Source organism: Mycteria americana, chromosome 7 (assembly GCF_035582795.1).
Source record: "Mycteria americana isolate JAX WOST 10 ecotype Jacksonville Zoo and Gardens chromosome 7, USCA_MyAme_1.0, whole genome shotgun sequence".
NCBI lineage: Eukaryota > Metazoa > Chordata > Aves > Ciconiiformes > Ciconiidae > Mycteria > Mycteria americana.
In genome coordinates, this window is record NC_134371.1 from 36,545,480 (window position 1) to 36,566,253 (window position 20,774).

At 40.9% G+C, this 20,774-nt stretch overlaps 1 protein-coding gene across 1 annotated transcript; it reads left to right on the forward strand.

Annotated features, from left to right (window-relative positions):
* The first annotated feature begins 2,185 nt into the window (after positions 1–2,185).
* On the forward strand, positions 2,186–20,696 carry IVNS1ABP (influenza virus NS1A binding protein). The gene is made up of 15 exons (XM_075507830.1): positions 2,186–2,418; positions 9,295–9,543; positions 10,877–11,003; positions 11,337–11,506; positions 11,591–11,666; positions 12,395–12,568; positions 12,964–13,089; positions 14,479–14,586; positions 16,706–16,832; positions 17,386–17,610; positions 17,763–17,884; positions 18,068–18,194; positions 18,289–18,420; positions 18,580–18,753; positions 19,231–20,696. The coding sequence occupies exons 3-15, from the start codon at positions 10,893–10,895 to the stop codon at positions 19,482–19,484; spliced, it is 1,926 nt and encodes a 641-aa protein (XP_075363945.1). The 5' UTR covers positions 2,186–2,418; positions 9,295–9,543; positions 10,877–10,892; the 3' UTR covers positions 19,485–20,696.
* Positions 20,697–20,774: the final 78 nt, after the last annotated feature.

Genomic DNA, 20,774 nt, shown 5'->3' on the forward strand with positions numbered 1-20,774 from the left:
CATATGTGTAAACTTAATTCTACCATTGGGTAGTTTTATATGTAAGAACTAACAATTTAGCAAAGCAAGAGAATACCCTGTCTTTCTGAGAGATCTTGTTTTCTTGAACAAGTGTCAGCTGGGAGGAACATGCTTGTTTCTCGTTTTCACCGCTCTCTTTCAAAGGAAGGGTGATAACTGAGTTTAAGATTTAGCATAAGTTTCATTGGGAAGGATCACGAAGTGTCTAGCAAATTGAAATAAAGTTATTCACATATTATAGAAGTCTTGTCCATCACCACAAGAAATATAGCTGGAACAATAGTGTTTTAATGATGTATAATAATTTCATGTTGATGACAAAGGAAGAAGCCGAGAAAACCCTTTTTTTTAATAGGAGGTGAGTTTGGGTGATCAGAATGCAACTGGCCCAAAGGAGATGCTGCCTGAGCTCCCAGCCCAGCCACCATTCACAAAATCCCAAACGTGTTCCCCTGCCACCGCGACCTATGTGAAAAGAACTGGAAACACCCATCTGTTAACTCTGTGCTGTCAGGAAGATGCCATGCTTCCTCTTTGACATCACTAGCAATGGCTGATAATGAAAATTAATGGTGATTCATAAAGACATCTCCTTTCCCAAGAATATGGAACAGCAGCTTGCATAATCCTGAGATCTACTTAATTAAGGAACATCCCCAGCGCTGTTTTATTTGATCATAGTTCCTGTCTCTTGTCTCTCCAGCTTTACGACAAGTGCCTTTGATTAGCACAGCCCTAATAAAAAGCTTCATTCAAAAAGAAAGCAGAGAGTGGGAAAGTAGGCACCAAGGTGTGGCTGGTGATTTAAAAACTGAAGGGAGGAGGGAGTGGAAATATATCAGAGAGAGGTGAGAAGTTGAGACAGTCCTGTTTGCTGCCAGCAAAATAAGCTGAAGAGAGGGCCCAGCCACACACAGCCGCTGTGCCATCATGTATGTCTCCAGAGACGGAGCGATTCCTGTAGGTGAGGAATATACCTATAGCTTACTGCCTCTGCTCGCTTCTGATGAGACAAGACCATTATTTTCAGTATTTTGAAGCACTTTCTGCTTGAAACCTCAGAATCATCCAACTTCATTGTTTTGAAATATGTCTCTCCATCGAGATTCTTGAAGACTGTTAGAGAAATGGGTAAATATTATCATGTATGTCATACACATTTGACAGCTGAGACACTGAAGCTGTGTCTAACATAATGTCCTACAGGTTTCCTAGTTTCTGCCCAAGGCGGGGCCTCCAAATCAGGAGAAAGCAGGGGGGGAAGCGTATCGCTGCCTTCTGGGTGACCTTGGCGTTTTAGATCAGGAAGCAAGCAAGGAACCTCAGACTTCATCAGCTCCATGTGTTATTTATTATGATATTGCAGCAGCGCTCAGGGCCCCAGCCATGAATCAGAAACCCATTATGCTATCTAGCATGCAAACACATAACAAACAGACAAGACTTCAAACACCCCTCATTTATCAGCAGTGATGTTTTACAACTACTTTGCCTAGCAAGATAGGATTTATCGTGAAAAGTAGGGGGGGGGACATTTCTCATCCAGATGGGAAAATGCCTTTCCCAGAATGACCAGAGGTGCAGGAGCCAGAGGCAGGACAGAGTGCAGCCTGGCCCCCTGTGCACACAGGACATGCCGCCAGGGAGAGTTTCCAGCATTAAATATGATATTTTGTGGTAAAGGGGGTGCCTGTCTTTGTATGCAGACATGACGTGTTGAACTACAGATCCGAACGATGAGAGAAAGTCATCACCGAGGAGACAGGACAACACCAGGTTTGAAAAATAAAATTATTGAACCAAGTGCGCTTGTGGCTGAGAGCTACGAGTACTACGAGAGCTACGAATGCGGTGGCAGTTACTCGTAGAAACGTCGCCCAGCGCGGCACGAGCGAGTCAGCCTCAGCTTCCCCCGTGCCTGCGTGTCCCTCCCCTCACCCGCCCCGAGCCCTTCCGCACCCGGCTGGCCTTCCGGCCCCGCGGCCGCCGCTCCCTCAGGCGGGAGGGCCCCTTCCGCAGCGCCCCCTTCCGCCCCCATTACCCTCCCCCGACCCACTTCGGGAGCGGAGGGAGGGGCGCGGCCGGACTTGTTTCTCGGCGGAGCGATGCCGGCCTCCGCCTCCCGCCCGCCCCCTCGGAGGCGGAGGGTTACGGGGTGCAGTGCCGCGCCCGCGCAGGCGGAGTGGGGATCCTTCACCTCCCGCGGCGGATCCGCCGGCGCCGTGCCCACGGTCCGCTCCCGCTGCCCCCCTCCTCCCTCAGCAGCGCCTCCCTTCGCTCTCCCTGCGCCCTCTGCTCCCTCTTCCCGGCGGGCTGGGTCTGCGTCTCCGCGTCGGCTTCCCCTTCAGCCTGGAGGCTCCCAATATGAACAGCATCGTCTGCGCTGAGAGGCACCAGGTACGGCGGGGCGGCGGCGGGCCCCAGCGGGACGTCCCGGGCGGCCGGCCCAGAAGCGGCCCGCGCCGGCTGTGAGGAGAAGGGCGGCGCAGTGGGGGGGCAGCGACCATGAGGCCGTGGGCGGCCGGGCGCGGCCGGGCGCTGCGCCTCCCTGGCCCCGCCGCTCTTTGTTCCCCGCTCGGCGCTGGCGCAGGGGGTCGCGGCGGCCCGGGGCTTCTGGCGGGCGGGGCGGGTCCCTCTGTGGCGGCCCGGCCCGTCGCATCGTGCCCTCCCCGCGCCCTCGGCTGGAGGAACAGGAGCCCCTCTGGCTCTACGGCTTTTCGTTGCTTATTTGGGGGCGGTTTCTTAAACGCTGGTCAAATCTCGAAGTTGCCATGCTCATCGAGGCGAAGTTGTATAAATGGCCTGAGATTGATTTCCTCACGACTGCCGGCCCTTCTCCTGCGGGGGGGGTTTTGCCGTGGCTGGGGCGGGGGGGGGGCGGCGGCGCTGCCGTGGCCCCGCACGGGCACCAGCGGCTGGTGGGAATGTCGTGCAGCCCCCAGCCCAGAAAATCAGATGTTCCCCACCCGGGTGGGTATTGTGCCAAGGTCAGGCGTTGCCTGCGCGCCTTTCTGAGCGCCACGCTGCGATCGCGTAGTGGCACCTTTCTTAAAGCCTTTATAGTAGGTGGGGGGAAAAGACAATCGCAGAAATTCTGGACTTTGAAGAAAATAGCCGTTTCGGGCTGAGGAACATGTGCTGACAGCTGTTTGCCAATGTCATGACCCTCCCTGTCATCTGTACCAGTTCTAGGAAATAGGAGATAATACAGCAAAAACAGTGGCTGTCAGTCCACATTAGTGCTTCTGGAGAAAGGTGATGAGTGTGAATGACCAGAAGCTTTTGGGGAGGAGCGGGGGGGAGAAGTACAGTATTTTCTGCCTGCACGCACAGATTTCCAGCAGCTTTTTATAATTTTTTAGAGGTGCTTCAAGGTAGAAAATATTTTCGCATTGGCAGGCTCACTGTTCCTTCACCTGGGATTCCCATAGACATAAAAACTGAATTGGTTACAATTTTGTGCAGGGTGGAAAAATGTTGACAAAAGTGAGAGGCGAGGCATCAGAGTTATTTACTAAAGAGAAGGATAGGAAGACTGAACAGTGGTAGACTAGTGGAAATTCAGTATCATGTCACTCTCCTTATTTGTCGTGGTTTGTGAAGGGGAGGATTTTTTTATTTCCAGTGATGGGTGTGTAGACACCACATTTATTCTCTTCTGTCAGGGATCTACAAAATAAGAAACTGAGCAGGATGTGGTGCTTTGATGGTGAGATTGGTTTAATTTTAGAAAGCAGATTTTGTAGCCACAAGCCTAACTCCTGGAGCACAGGATGCAACAGTCAGGGAATGCTTTCCAGTTAGGAAATGGTACTTTAGCTACTGTAAATACGTCTAATTTTGTTTTCTTCAGCTTGAGTTCTTACAGAGCAGGAAATGATAAGAAAGGCAAAAACTGCCCAGAATGAGGGGTGGGAGACAATGACGACGCACAAAGAAAAAAACCCACCAGTTTGCTGTTTGTGTGACAAATGTTTGAAGAACTGTGGGAAGTGTGTGTTAGTAGAAAAAAGAAACCCATATGGAGGGGAAAAAAAAAAGAGCTCAGATTTTAAGAGAGTGCATGTGAGGCAGAAGGTAGAAAGAGGTGTACATAAAGACTATGACAACAACAAAAAAAGTGTAACGTGGAAAAGGAGAAGAGGAAACGCAGAACCAGTATGGAAAGGGGATGTAATGACCAGTGCTACAACTCAGTGAAACAGTGTATCAAAAGCATGGGGAGATAGCATTGGAAATGAGTACCAAATGGGCAGCTGGTGTGTTACACCTGAGAGTTGTAGTTGAAAGAGCAGTAACATTCAAGCATAAAATCTGCTTCTCATAAATTTTTTATGTCTGCATACATAAATGTGTGTTTGGAAGAGCTCTCTAGGCTTGCTCTCTATAGAGGACAGTCCAAGTATTACATCTTCTTGGACCGCATGTAAAAGATTTTGGAAAACTTCCATAGCACTTTTACCTTCCCCTTCAATTCTTAACCAGTGATAGGAAATATTCTCTCCCTCTCTCCTTACTGTTGGGGTGGGACCATAACTGAGTGAAATAGAACAATTTTGTTTGCAAGTCATAGTTATCAGTGAGACTAAATCTTTAGTGGAAAATAACTGAAAAGTGAATATGCAAAACAAAATTAATATAAGTTCTATGAGTCTTTTTTAAATCACTGGTGTAAAGAAGTTGAGCCTGTTTAGTGGTATAAAGTGTGTTGATACATGTCTTGGTCCATGATGTTTTGCCCAAATGCAAACTCAGTCATGAAAAGATTGTGTGTTTTTACCATAAATAAGTGCTAATGTATGAAAGAAAATTTTTGAGGACTTCTGGTTTTATCTTCTGATACAGATAACGGACTACAAGTAGTCCATAGGTGTGACCTACATTTCTTCTGAACTGGGCTGTGAAAAGCCAGAAAGCCCACACCAACTAAGAAGCACCAACTGTGGTGTTAAATTCCATGTTTGTTTCACTGGATCAACAAGTGTCGTTATATCAACAAGTATTGACTTTTAATCAAAAGATGAAAAAGTATCTCCCCCAAGTTACTGTTTTACTTGTGAGTTGAAGAGGTAGTACCTTAATCTGACAAAAAAGTTTGTGCAAAATGGGCACAAAGCAAGGGCTTTGTTTACTTTTTTAAATTAAATACTGCACATGGAAAGTACCAATGGACTATACTAAAGATGAGTGCTCTCAGGTGGGATGAAAAATAAATACTACCTGTGTTGTTAGGTCATGGGCAAGGTGACTTTTGCTTCAGAATGCGGCTCTGGGACCTGTCATCTTGGTACCTTGCCTGAGACCACAGCTCATACCTCTGCTGAAAGTGGCTCTGCAGTGGAGAGTCCTAGAGCACGATAACGGTTTTTAGATCTCAGAGAAATTCAACAGTAATCGTCATGCAGCAGGTTTCTTAAATGTTGGAATGTTTTCTGCAGTGAACAACTGTTTAAAAAAAAATTGGGATGAACAGATCCTAAATTCTAAACACAATTAACAATTTAAAGTGTATTAATTGACATTTATTTGCTCTTGTAACTGGGCTAATCATATTTCAGTAGTATTTGCATTTGCAAGATACATGTAAGAGGATAGCATATAGTGAAGGATGAGAAGACTTAGTATCATTGTTATTTAGGTGAGTCTTCTTAAATGCACCTTTAAACCTACATACAGTGAAATGGAAACATGAGTTTAAAAGGGGAAAATTTCTCTTCTGGAAGTCAGTTATGTGCAGTGAATTTATCTTAGAGTGTATTATGAGCCGTGAATCTTTCATGGTCCAGTGGTACATATATGTAGCAAATGAAATTCTCAGTCTGTGCATAACAGTAAGTGTTTAGGAAACACAATTATTGGAACACAGTTATGTTTATATCAAGCAACTGGGCAGATGTTTGAGTACTGGCATTCCTGTACTTGGGTACAGCCATGTCATCAAAACGCACCATGTAAATGCTTCATGGCATCTGGCCTGTCTTGGTCCTCTGTAGTATGGCACCTAGCGTGATCGACTCTTGATGAAGGCGGTGCCTCCAGGCTCAACACCAGTATTGATCTATAATATTAAAAGTAGAATGGAAATCCACCAGAGTTTATGTATCACTTTTTTGCTTCATTTTAAAAATAAGTGCAGGAAATAGGCCTGCTCTCAGGTAAGAATTTTCTCAAATGAAATGCGGTATTCGCATTCGGGAATGCTAATTCTGTAGCTTTAACATGTTTAAATAATTGCATTTTGATGGCGCTTGAAAAGTAATCATTTCAGAGGCATCAGACTTCATACTTTACCTAGTTGACAATGATCTGTGAACATCACACTTGATTTAAAAAATTCAAAGTCCTGGAAAATTATTAAAAAAGCCACTGACTGTTCTTGATGTGGTGAGCTAGAAGGGAGTATAAGCAAGGGGGGTGAAGGTAATGACAAAGTTATTTAGATGCTTAAAGTAATTTAAGAAAGGAATTTGTTCACAGTACCTGTTTATAATCTTTAATGCAGAAAATGCAGCATTCTTGGCCTTACATTGAATTTTGGCTGATTGTTTGGCTTTTGTTCTAGCAGTAGCATACTAAACCAAAAAGAATGCAGAAAGTAATGAATATGCTTGTGCTATTTAATGCCATTTTGAGTAGTAATATTAGCCATGGTTCACACACAACAGTATTGAACCTGTGGCAATAATTAAGAGGTTCAAATTCCTAGATATTCACATTGGACAATACTATTAGGTGCATAAATGCAAAATGTGTGGTTTTGACCTCATGTACAAAGGACTTTAAAAGACAAATCTTCCATTTCAATCCAGAATAATTTTGGATGTCCTCTATAGGTCTTGAAGGTCGTAAGCAAGTACATCAGGCAAAGTTAAAAGACTGTACTTGAAATAAAGCTCTTCTGTTACAGCAGAATGTGACAAAACGTGCCCAGAGACGTAAACTGAACGAGGATGATTCTGGAATTCAGTTGAAATTGTTTGAATAATTGCGGTGTAACTTGAAATCTCCCCAAAGCCTTAGTACTGGTAATTAACAGCAATCCCAATGAATATTGAATGGGGGAATACATAATGTGATGCGTGAGCAGACTAGCAGCCTGTTTGTCTGAACTGTTGTAGCAATATACATTTAATTTGCTTTGGTAATTATGAACCTCTACTCAGTTAACTAAGATAACTTCTTTGAGAGATCTGGCAGTCGAGTAAAAGCTGCTTTAAAACCAGTATGAGCAAGGTGGATAATCTGCTGTGTGATGTGTCGCTTTCTACTCAGAATCAAACAAGTGGTGACGGGGTTGGTCCAAGCCTTTTCACCAAAATGGTCTGCCTTTTCACCAAAATGGTCTGACACTGTACCGACTACCCAGTGCAACTCCCGCCTGGAACTCAGAGCTTGTCTCCCTTGACTTTCCTTTTTAGATGTCTGCTGTAGTTTGCATTTGGCTAGGTAAGTCTGGCCATGTCTGGATGATTCCTATAAAGGAAATGGAAGGTTTAAAATCTGAAATGATTAAGTCAGAGGTCTCTTGCTGGTAATTCTCTTGTACCTTCGTGGGCAGTATTGAAGAGGCATGACTTCCAATGGATTCTTATAACTTCTTTCTAAGCAAATTCATTGCAACACTTGTATTAAAATAATACCTCTGCATTTTTGAACAACAGAATGTTTTAGTTGAGGTGAATCTTTGGGGAAAGTGTGGACATAAGACATTTCGATTGCTTTAGAAACTGAAAAGGTTATACCAGTTGTACCAACAAGAGAAGTGTTGACTTCCAAATGCTTAGTTAAATAGTATTTGGTAAATAGAGCTTGGTTCCAGTTTCATAACTTGGTTGTAGGATTATAAAAAGAACATACATTTACTCTGTGGAGATTTTTTCCTAGCAAAGTATGCTGACATTAAAGTATGTTGTAGAAAGTTGTAGTCCCTGGGGTACTGTTCCCGTAGTCCTCCCTGCGTGGAGGAGGACAGACACCACTGCTGCTCTGGAGCAGTTGTTTCCTTCTTTATGTGTATTTGTGTCTGTTCTAGTAGCCAAATTTAGTTAATGTTAATTCTTTACCCGGTTATCTGCTGGCTGAAATAGTCTGTGTTCAGGGTTGTGAGAAGCTGTTAGGGACGGAGGCATTTTTCCTGTGGAGCCAGTATGCTGTGGGATAATGCCCCCTGCCGCTCTTGAGAATCAGCCTCGCGTTTGAGCTGCTGATCTGCTATAGAGGCCAAGGGAGTCACAATTCCTGCCAAAATGATCCCGTGTGTAAGCACTGGCCAGGCAGTTGGGTCACGAGGCTCTCTTGCCTACAATGTAGGTGACTCTTAATTTTTGACATGGAGAAATGAGCTGCACTTATTTTTAGGAAACCTGATTCCCAATGTGGCATTTAATCTGTACATACAAATATAGTTTTGGAACTGCAGTGGGGAACTAAAGTGGATGAAATGATCAGTGTTTTCCTGAGGTGGCATCAGGGTCATGGAAAGTTCCAGAGTGGGTGTTTGTTGTCTGTTCCCTCCCCGCTGCTGCTCCTCCTCCTTTTCTCCCCTCCCTAAAAAAGCCTGGCATAAACAGCCCACCTGCGTGCAGAATCCCAAACAAAGCTATCCCAGTCTGCACTGCCAGTGCAGAACTTGACCAGAACTTAACAGATTCTGTTCACAGGGTAGCAAAGAGACTTTTTATCAAAGAAAGTTATCATCAAAATAGCGATTTCTGGCTTCTTTTTTTTTTTTTTTTGACATATTGGAGACTGGAGACATGCCCAGTTGCTTCAGACATGTTCTTAATCCATCTTCAGTCCATTTTAGGCATTCAGTAGAAGAAGGATATAAGTAGATGAGTACAGGAAAAGCCAAAAGTAGGACGCATGTGGATTTGTTTCTTTTCTAAAATGTAGTCATTTTTGTTGTGTTATTTAAGAGTTATCTACTTGTGTAAGCAAACAGTAATGATCTAGATATAGGAAGGTGCTGAAGGTTAGAGTTGGTAAGGAATTATCTAAAAATGGGATTCAGCTGTTCTAACTTTTTCTCTAAGCGCTAATTTAGCTATTTTCTTGTCTCTGTGGGTATAAAAATTGATGTGGCTGACCTCTTGTTAGGCACAAGAATGTATTGGTGTCAATATGGAAATTTTCAGGCTGTCTTCTTTTTGTGAAGAAAAACTTGTTTGTTTGGGTCAGGAACTTCTACTTTAAGATGCTATTAAAGTTTCATCTGAAATAGATGGTAGTAATATCTATTGTCCTTACTTGATAACTTCTCCTTTACTGCAGATTATGATGCATGATTATCACAGAAGAAGTTCATGTCTATAGCTCTTAAGGACTTGATTACATCATCTTCAAGCCTGATAGTTTTGGAATCCATATTGCAGCTGCAAAGACACCTCTGTTTTTGCATTTCAACAAACATCTTCCCTGTCAGAAGATACTGAAACTGAAGTGCTCCGTTTTAACACAGTGATACCATTGGATTATTTTAAAAATCTCCCAGTTAAAAGTTTACAGTAATATATTTGCTAGGTAAGTTGATACTGTTAGCTGTGTATACAATAGTTAATAGTTTTGCTGAAATTCTGCGGCTTTAAAACCTTGCTGTCCTTTTTTTAATAAAACAACAAATGAAAGTGTATACAAATGGATAATAATCTTTGTAAGATTATTGTTGCCAGTTTAGGTCAAATGCTTTCAGTAGTAAGTGAATTTAAAATAAATGGATTACCACTAGAATTATTTTGTGTGGGGCTTGCTATTTTTCTTATTTTTATCCACTTTTTATGTTTTGGGGGTTTTCTTGTTTAGTCTGATCTTCAGAATTTTCTTGAACTTCACAGGGAAATAGAAATTGTTGCTGGTAGCATTAGTAACATGCCACACACTCTTTCCTCTAAAATTGTTGAGGAAAGTGTACTTTTATACTGCTAACATACTCATGTTAGCAGCTCAAACTTACAAATTTGATTTGTTTTTTTAATTATTATTTCAAGTTCATTAGGTCACCTCAGGGTCATATTTTATTATTCTTAATTAGCTTCCTATTTGTAAAGTGGACTTTTCCTAAAAGCGCTTAGCTAAAAAAAGAATCAGTTAAATCAATCAATAAAATAGCCTGCAAATACAAAAGTTAGTTTCCTGAAGTTATTTTTCCGGTCTTGGTCCAATTTACCTGAGGTGGTAGTTTGCACAGGGGCAAGATCTTCAGGGGAAGTTGTCTTAGCTTCATGATGACTTAAAATACATGGTCGTTGTTCAGACTGTATTTAATTCTGTCTGTTTTGTTGGTGCTAATGTTCTTTCATGATTTCCAGCTACTCTAAAATATTTAAGTCATTACTCATAAAATTAAACAAAAAATTATTTTTATAGCTATACTTCTACTTCACTAGTTATTTTAAATTTTCAGTTCTTTTCAATGTAGCTGGGTTTTGGGTCTGTGCAAAAAATGAAGCTGACCAGTATGACAGATTTCATGCAGTGAGGAGAAAATAGTGATGAATCTACCAAATCTGATCTTTATAGAGGGGAATAAAGCTTCTTGTGTAATACAGTAGTTTCCAGCTTGCTCCCATGGAGGTAGTACAGGTTCAGCATGTAGTTTTGGAGTTGGTACCTACTGAAGTGATGTGGATAAGTTAAAAGTTGTGGCCTCACTCTCTGAAAATCATTAATCCAGTCAGTCCAAAGGATTGTTGGCAACATGTACTCAGCAGCAGTAGTACTCTTCTAGGCTTTTTTTTGAGACGGATTTTTTTTTTTTAAATTCCCCATGAATGTTTTTTTGCAAACAATGTGCTAATAGTACTTCTATACTGAAGCAAAATGTTGTATCTCTAAACTTTATACATTCTGTTTTCAGCCAGACCAACACCAAAATGATTCCTAATGGATATTTGATGTTTGAAGATGAAAACTTCATCGAGTCATCTGTTGCCAAACTAAATGCCTTACGTAAAAGTGGTCAGTTCTGCGATGTCCGTCTCCAGGTAACTTTTTTTCTGTCTGAGTATGATGGTTGCATGTGGTGGGGTTTTTGTTTCACTGTGTAATGCTATGTGCCTCATTGATTGTGACGCATGAGATTTTTAGAATCTGATTTTTCTGAAAAATGCATACTTAAAAATAAAAATAAGATATACTTTGAGAGAAGCGATGCTAACATTTTTTTCAGCTGACATAAATTGGAGAGTATATTGATTTGAAAAATTGATTTGAACTGTGACATTCACTTGGGTAGGCCTTCATGATATTACAATACAAACGTACTTCAAAAAAATTCTTACCAGCATGTGGGTTTCTTATTTGTGTTTTAAATAAAGGTATGTGGACATGAGATGTTGGCGCACCGAGCTGTGCTAGCTTGCTGCAGTCCCTACCTGTTTGAAATCTTCAATGGTGATAGCGATTCTCATGGAATTTCCCATGTTAAATTTGATGATCTCAATCCGGAAGCTGTTGAAGTTCTGTTGAATTATGCCTATACTGCTCAGTAAGTAGTTTTCACAGAAACTGGAGAGAGTAGATTTTAATTTAAAAAATCAAAATAATGAATATAAATTTCTTTCTTTAATAGGTTAAAAGCTGATAAAGAACTGGTGAAAGATGTATACTCTGCGGCAAAGAAGTTGAAGATGGAGAGAGTTAAGCAGGTACAGTTCTCAGCTCTTCCAGAAGTCCATTCTGCTTTCTCAGGCTGACAGCATTTTTTTTTTTTTTGTATTAATGAGACAAAAAATTATGATTCTGTGGAAAAAGTGCTCAGTGGATAAGCTGCTTAGATGTTCATTAGCATTATATTGATTTGAGCGACATCAGTATGTATTGCTTCCACTTGTGTTATCTTTGTGCTGAAGGGTTCCCTGAAGTTAAGTTTTGTATTTGTGCACCTGTATAAGCAAAATGGCTTCTGAATCATAGCTGGTTACTTACCTTCAGGTTTGTGGAAGCGGTGGTGTGCTTGGATGCATTCCTTGGCTGCAATCCACACACTCCTGAACATAAGTTTGGTAGAGCTTGACTTTAGAAATACTTACTCTTGCTGCAAATGGGAATACCTTTGACAAGGGAATTGGGATTTTTATCGTCACTTGACTGCAGATAAGCAGTTTTAATAGGCATTCAGTAGAAAAGCATGGGGTCAATGTATATGTGAGTAGCTTTCGAATGTGTATGACTTTTTTCTTTTAATATACGCACATTCCTATGGAAGGCAACATTTCGTTTACAGCTCTAGTGGGGGGCGGAGGTGGGGGTGACAACAGACAGTCACTATTCTGCAGTTAGGAAACAGTTGTTGCTGTACGTTGGGGTGGATAATGTAAAACATACAAAAATCTTGTCTACTTGTAAACTAAGATGCAGCCTTTTTTTTTAAAAGGTTTGTGGTGACTACTTGCTCTCCAAGATGGATGTTCAGAGTTGCATCTCTTACCGAAACTTTGCAAGTTGTATGGGAGACGCGCGTTTGTTGAACAAGATCGATGGCTACATTCAGGAACATCTTTTACAGATTTCAGAACAGGAAGAATTTCTCAAACTTCCACGGTTAAAGGTTAGCTTAAGTTTGTAGACTTCCTTCTGGTACATGATTTCCAAAAAGCAACTCGAGGAGCAACTATTATGGCTTCCTTTCTGGGAGCAGGAAAACTTGGTGTACTGACTTTTACCAACAACGTGAAAATTCTGGTTCTGTATAATATTCATACTATTCTGAACCTTGACTGTAAAGAATACATAATATCATCCTTTCTAAGTGTAAAAGGTAACTGCAGCTGTACTTAAATGTGCTTCCTGGTTTCAGTGGCATAGGCTGAAAGCTCCTCTGTAGATGGTGTTTTCTAGCTCTGCGGTAAAGTGATATTAATGCTTACTACATAAAGTACAGTATGCCACAAATACAAGGGTAATACCTGTAGAGTAAATAATCCTTTCCTCTTCTAACTCAAGCTTGAAGTCATGCTGGAAGACAATGTTGGCCTACCCAGCAATGGCAAATTGTACACAAAGGTAATCAACTGGGTACAGCGCAGCATCTGGGAGAATGGAGACAGCCTGGAAGATCTAATGGAAGAGGTTAGTCTTTAAGAAAATGGGATTAAACATCTTTAAAAAAAAAAAAAAAGTCAATATGAAGGATGATCCCTTTTTCTTTCATTTTTTTTATTTTTTCACTTTTTTAACTATGACCCTAAAGAATTTAAATTTTACTGTAGGTACCCCTAAGCTGAGAAACTGGGGGGGTGTTCAGGTGAGCTGAATGAACTGTTCAGTCTGGTCTTCCGCTTTCCTTTTTTGCTCACTATGTGCTGTATAGTAACCTCAAAGTGGCATGTATCTTGCTTTAGAATTGGGGAGGTGGTACTGAAACTTGCTGTAGATTCTTGATGTTTTCCTTTGCAGGTTTTGCTTGTAAATGCAAAGTAGGTAAAAGCTTCTAATGGTTGTTCCTCCCCATTGATTTATCTCCCCATAGGTTTATTAACAAAACTAGGATACCAAGGCTGAAGAACCAAGAAGAAACCTCAAGTGTATTGACACGTACAGAAGCAGCAGTCCTGCCCCAGTTCTCCTAAGAAAATCCGCTGTGGGCAGAGAACGATGATGATGATGATGATGATTTAATGGTGTTTACTTGCTCCTTTACAGGATACATTCTTTTAAGTTGTGTGTTATTAAATGGCTTTACTCATGAATACTAATACTAGATGTAGCCTGGGCAGTTTTTAATGGAAAAATGAGCGCGGAATCCAAATTTTTAATTGGCTAGAGAAAATGGACTTTACAAAAACCCATGAAACATCAAAATTTTCCCAGTTTGTTATTACAAGCATGATAGATCTTCGGCAACACTTGTATAGGCAAAAGTACATGTTGATACTGTCATATATTCTCAAGTGTATATTTCCTCTTGGAAAAAACTCATTTTAAAAGTTTTGATCACGTTGAAATTCAGATGCATTTCACTGAAACAGTTGCATCTGATGTTTAGTTGTTGACAACAGTTTCCTCCAGAACTTAAATTTGTGTTGTCTTCCCTCATCCCCATACCTTTCTCTTAGAGTCCACTGTTGGCTTCTCTTTAACTTTTTTTGATCGAGATACATATGTATATTTTTCAAAGCAGAAAACTTGTTTGCGGGGATAAAGAAAATGCTTGCATGAGATTGTGAATTTGTGTAATTCTGCAAATTAATGTGCATCTTGCTTGTCTAATGTTTCTGTGCTGGAAAAACAGTAGGAGTCTTGGAAAATGAAGATTTCTCTCAAGCTGAGAAAGTAAGGAGCCTTCGTCCAATGTTTGAAGATTGCCACCATGACATCTGCTTCCTTTTAGTTTTGTCATTCTACTAGATTGAGATGAGATGACGAGAAGTATGCTGGCGACTGCCTTTTGTAATCTGCCTGTAGCTAAGTAGCAATGGAGACAGTAGCCACATGGGTATTCTGTTGTTGTTTTTGCAGGTTCAAACGCTGTACTACTCAGCTGATCACAAGCTGCTTGATGGAAATCTGCTAGATGGACAGGCTGAGGTGTATGGCAGTGATGATGACCACATTCAGTTTGTGCAGGTACAAATTGCAGACAGTCTGAGGTAACCCCAGATAGACTGGAGCAGTTTACAGCACACCTGAAGTCTTGTGTACTGTAGCAGAGAAAACAGCAGTAGCTTTAATGGAGAAATACATGACAAGAAGGTACCTTTCTCAAAACTGCTGGAGGCAATGATTTAGTCTCTGCTTCTGGTTTTTCAGCAGACTGACTCTAAGCCTCTGCAAATGGAGTGCTTTAGGTTTGACTTCAAAATAAATCTTAGGCTGCTAGAAGAAAGAAGAGGTAGAAAAGCAGTTAGCTGTGGCTTTGTAGAGATACTCAAGAGACTGTAAAAGAATCACAGACGGCTTGGCTTGCAGTGGAGAATGGCTTATGCGTCTGTTAAATTTTGGCACAGAAAAAGATTCCAAACATAAGTTCTAATCCTTCAGCTGCCAGCGTCCATTTCGTCTGTTCAGCTGCACTGGTAATGTGCAAGAGAGATTTAAAAAAGCAGCAGCAGGTAACTTCTGATCTGGAGATAGCCAATGCTTTGACTGTGTACAAATCAGTCTTGTGCTTTTTGAGGAGGTTTTTTTTTTTTTTTTTTTTTAGTTCTAGCCAGATATAATAATTCTCAACTTGTGAAAAATGCACAGCTTACAATGGAGGCTGTTTAAGAAACAAAGAATAAACAAGGGCTAATAGATGTAAATTATCAATTGCTTTATACAAATCAAAGTTGTTTAAATTTGCTGAGTTAGGAGCAAATATATTGTAATATTTTAACTCATAATGGTGGAATGTGCTGATACAAAAGTATACTTCTTGAAATTTTTAGCTAAAGTTTATGTAAAACACTGTCCATCCCAGAACATGGATTTTAGAAGTGAAAAGAGAGGAAAATTAAATGCCAGCTAATTTTCCAGTTTCTTAGTTGTTTTTAGTAAGCCTTCACAGTCTTCACCACCTTTGGATATTACTCCTTGTAATACTTAGAAGCTGAGAGGTGAAGGTTCAAAAAGTTCATTTTTTAGAAATAAGGCCAAGAGGATTTTTAAATCCTTTCTGACAATAAGAATTGCCAACTTCAGAAATTCTAAACAGTTGAGAGAATTAACACCAGAAACCCATAGATGACAGTCCTGGAAAAATTGAAACTGTTAAATTTTTGAATTGCAAAAGTTTGTAATTTCTGACTGTTGAGACAATTTTAAGGATAAGGGAATAAGCTGTTAATTGGATGAAGGTTCAGAAATAACAAAAATGCTGTCCACAAATTAATTGGTTTTCATGCTGAGTGGAGTATAGCTGTCAAACTCCTGTGTGTAAGGTTATCTATGAGTTAGATGATCTATTTCAGAAGTCTTGTGACAGTTTCCATAGAGATCAGACTCCAGGGAACTGTGCAAGCATTGCAGACTTGGTACTGCAGTCATAAACTTTGCTGCCAAACAGAATAGACAGAATGTTAACTCTTTGTGTTTGGTTCTTATGATTCAGAAAAAGCCTGAACAACCCAACCAACTGTAGTAGTCTGAAATGTGAAATTTTGGGTTTTTTCTTAACTGAGCAAAATAATGTAAGTTACAGTATAAATGTATTTGAAGAAGAAAAGAAAGCAGAAATCTCCTGTTAGTGGGAAGTATTCAAGGGAGTAAAATCCAAGAAACAGCTAATCTGAGCACAGAGAGGAACTGAGGTGAAATTAATTTGTCTTCAGGGAATGAAGAGAATAGTTAATTCTCTTCCAAATAGCATTATATAATTAACTCCAGTTCCAGAAGCAGAGCTTATGAGTGAGGCTTCTAGTTTGTAGATCAGTTCTCTCCAAATGAATGTAGTTTTTCCTTAGATTGGAAAATCCTGCTAGTAATGCGTACTCTCTTCTAGGAATTTGAACTGACTTCTAGTCAGACACCAGCAGTACAAAGGCGCAGTCACAGAATGAAATGAGTACCAAGATGTAGAGTGTTTCTTGGCCACTGTTGCTGAGTAGGCAAGATGTTCTCTTGAAAATATAGGTGTGCTAGAAATAATGCTCTGCGGAGGTGGTAGACGAAGTGTTCTCTTGAACACGTATTAGCTCAGAGGAGCAAAGGTAGAAGGAGGGGTAGTCTCTGGCTAGGTTTCTGTAGCTGCCTTTTGATTTTGCAGAAGAAGCCACCACGTGAGAATGATCACAAGCAGATTAGTAGCAGCTCCTCTGGAAGTCTTTCTCCACATGCTACTGTTCAGAGTCCTAAACACGAGTGGAAAATCATTGCTTCAGAGAAAACTTCAAGTGAGTAACTGGGGCAGGGTTTGTCTAAAAGATGCGTCTGGTATGATGCACCTACCACCTCTCACTCCCTGGGGATTTCCTTCAACATCTGTAAGAAATGCAGAAGTGCTTTTTCTTACTGATGACGCAAGTCAAGTAATTTGCCCAGTAATTTGTGGGGTGTTTCTAACATAACTGGGGCCAAATCACTTACATTCCAATTCCTTATCGACAGGGCCATCCCAAATCCCATGGTGTGTGTAATTTACCCAGAAAGTCCTAAGGAGATAGGTAGTCTCTGATTTAATGAACAGAGCTATTTGCTGTGTGTGTGTGAGGAGACTCTCCTAGCATGTCTTTAGGTTGCTGTCTTAGGTCCTTTGAGCACTACACTAATAATCTAAAACTTGTATTTTTCAGTAATTAGGCTAACACTTGGAACCAGTAACCAGAAAAAATAAAGTTTTCGTACTTATAAGGGGAGAAGCCTAATCAGAAGACCCTAGCTGGCATACACTTAAATTCACCTAAAATTTTATTGTATTGGTGGTCTCTCCTTTTCCCCTCATGACAGGTAACACCTACCTGTGTCTTGCTGTTCTGGATGGTGTGCTGTGCGTGATATTCCTGCACGGCCGTAACAGCCCTCAGAGCTCTCCCACGAGCACGCCACGACTGCTGAAGAGTCTGAGTTTTGAACTTCAACCAAATGATATCATAGAGAAGCCCATGTCTCCAATGCAGTATGCTCGGTCTGGACTGGGCACAGCTGAACTTAATGGCAAGCTAATCGCTGCAGGTAAAGGAAATAGAAACTTCTTTAAACAACTTGCTCAGTTTGGGGGGGAAAACTGGCTTCTTAACTTTGTACACTGTATTAGAGTCGCTGCTCATCAACATCAAAGGAATTGGTCTTTGGAAATGTGGTATCATCTGACCTTTTGCTTTTAGGTGGCTATAACAGAGAAGAGTGTTTGCGCACAGTGGAATGCTACGATCCTCAAAAGGACACTTGGACTTTCATTGCACCGATGAGAACACCAAGAGCTCGATTCCAGATGGCAGTTTTAATGGTGTGTGGTGGGTGTAGATCAGATGAAATGTGGCAATATGTAAATGTAGGTGGCACAAACATGGCCAACTTTACAAAATGGAAACAGAAGTTGCTTAACTGTAGTTACACCGTTACTAAAGTGCTAATGATTTGAATTGTTGTGTACTTAGATGTGAAGAAGGTATGTATTTTTTCCATTTAGGGGCAGCTTTATGTTGTGGGTGGGTCAAACGGTCACTCAGATGACTTAAGCTGTGGAGAAATGTATGAGCCAGAAATAGATGACTGGACTCCTGTTCCGGAACTGAGAACCAATCGCTGCAATGCAGGTAATACATCTGCAGTTGATCAACTGTTGGTTTTTTTTTTTTAATTTATTCATTTATTAGCTTACTTATTATTCTTTCCTATATCAATCAATAGGAGTATGTGCCCTGAATGGAAAACTGTACATTGTTGGTGGTTCAGATCCTTATGGCCAAAAGGGACTTAAGAACTGTGATGTGTTTGATCCTGTAACAAAATCTTGGACAAGTTGTGCTCCCCTGAATATCCGTAAGTTTGCTGTGTAGTTTGGGAGGGAGGGGGAGGAGGGTGATTGCAAAACTGCAGGTTTCAAACCAATCAAAGTAAGTGTTTAAATTTCAGCTGCTGTGGTATACTGTTAGCACATGACTTTTGTGCTGGGCTGTAACTCCTGCTGTTTGGCCGCAGGGAGACATCAGTCTGCAGTGTGTGAGCTGGGTGGATATTTATACATAATTGGAGGAGCGGAATCGTGGAACTGCCTGAATAGTGTGGAGCGTTACAATCCAGAGAACAACACATGGACCCTGATTGCGCCCATGAATGTGGCTCGACGAGGAGCTGGAGTGGCTGTTCGTGACGGTAGGCTTCTGCAGGTGTAAGCAACCTCTTGTGCTTGATGAATCTTTCATGTTAAGCTATGACGCAAGTAGAATACAAAGCTGCGTTCCTTCTCAGGGAGGAAACAGTATAGCAAGAACCTGGCTGTGCCTCCAATTTTAATCAAAAACTGTAACCAGAAAAACAAACTCATTTCTGTTTTGGGGCATTTGCCCCCATGTCTTTCTTTTCAAAACATCACCGTGCAGCTTGCAGAACTGCATTTGTTTGAATTTGGACTTTGCTCTAACTCTGAAATAATTACCAGTCAGCTTTAATGATCAAGAGCCCCAAAGCAGGTCAATACTGTAACTTCAGACCTTGAATAAGGCAAAAGTTTCTGACAGAAGACTGAAGTTCCTTCATTTTGGCTTGGTTTGCCTCCCCGGAAAGGAGGCTGTGTTTGGTGAAATAGCTGGTGCTTAGCAGTGATACATTAATTTTACTTTCTTTTGATAGGAAAACTCTTTGTTGGTGGAGGCTTTGATGGCTCTCATGCGGTGAGCTGTGTGGAGATGTATGACCCTGCTAAGAATGAGTGGAAGATGATGGGAAGCATGACTACTCCGAGGAGCAACGCTGGCATTACGACAGTGGCAAACACTATTTATGCAGTTGGAGGATTTGATGGCAATGAATTCTTGAACACAGTTGAAGTCTACAACCCAGAGTCAAACGAATGGAGCCCCTACACAAAAATTTACAAGTTTTAAGTGAATTAAATTCCCTTTTCAAACTAACAGGCTTAGTGATGTAATTGTGTTTTAGTAGAGGTACACATGTGAATAGGGTTGGGGAGGGCATAGATGTTGCCAACAGCAACACAGAGCTTTTGCATATTGCATATTAATGTGCTGTACATATTTGTTTTGGAAAGAATATCAAGATGAAGGGTTTTTTGTGTATTTTAGAACTTGTTTTGAGGTTGTTGTGTGGTTTGTTGTTTTTGGGTTTTTTTAAGACCTTGAAGATAATGCAAAGAAACTAGACTGGGCATATCATTTCAGGAGCTTCCCCCAGTGGTGGTTTTGTCATTTTGCACATTAAACAACTTTTCCTGTAGGCTGTGTTCTTGGGGCAGGAAGTATAAGGTTTATGGGGGATCGTTTTTTTCATCGGGCCTTGTTTTCCTTCAGTAACTGGAACAATCTGTAACAAGAAGCCTTATTTAAATAGATATAATGGCTATTTTTTTTATTAAAAAAAGCTGACATGCCTGCCAATACCTTATCTTTTATGATTGCCTTTTTATAACAGTTTTTATATACTCAGCAGAGTATTTTATCTGTTGACATGAAAATGGCAGATAAATGGCTATTGAAGCAAAGAGACAACCTTGGAGTTCATAGAGACCGAGTGGGAGAACTGATTCACCACTGTACGTGAGCTTCTGAGCTTTTGCCTCTGCTGCAGTAGTGTAACTTAGCATGCAACGCCTTCCTTAGAGCTGAATGGAGTTTCTGAACATAACATAGCTGTGACTTTCGAGGATGGGAAGACTATTTTGACTCCAAATATTCTGACAAACAGGCAGAGGGTGGTTTCTGTACAGCAGTTTTGTTGCTATGGGTGAGCTAACATTTGTAAAGCAAAAACTTCAGTGTGGGGTTTTTCTCATGGTTTTTAAACTCTTGCCAGTTGGCAATGAAAATGTATTCATCTGATTAGTAACTGTCTTAAGTTTATTTTTCTAATATTACAAGCTGAAAGTGTGATAGAACACAAATAACTTGATTTCGTATGTGCTCATAGTACTATGTTTTAGTTCACTTTCTCTATTCATATGGATAAAATGTTGGTTAGGATGACTTGGTGTCTAATGTGTAGTGCTGCACATCTAACTCCTGGTGCCAAAACTAGCACTGACTGCTTGCTGCTGATGCAAACACATTAAAAGGTACCTTTTGGGAAACCCTTGCACCACAGGATTGCTGTGATATGTCTGTGTCCTTTTCTTTAACAAGACAGTTTACGACATTAAAATAAGACACTTCAGATGTATG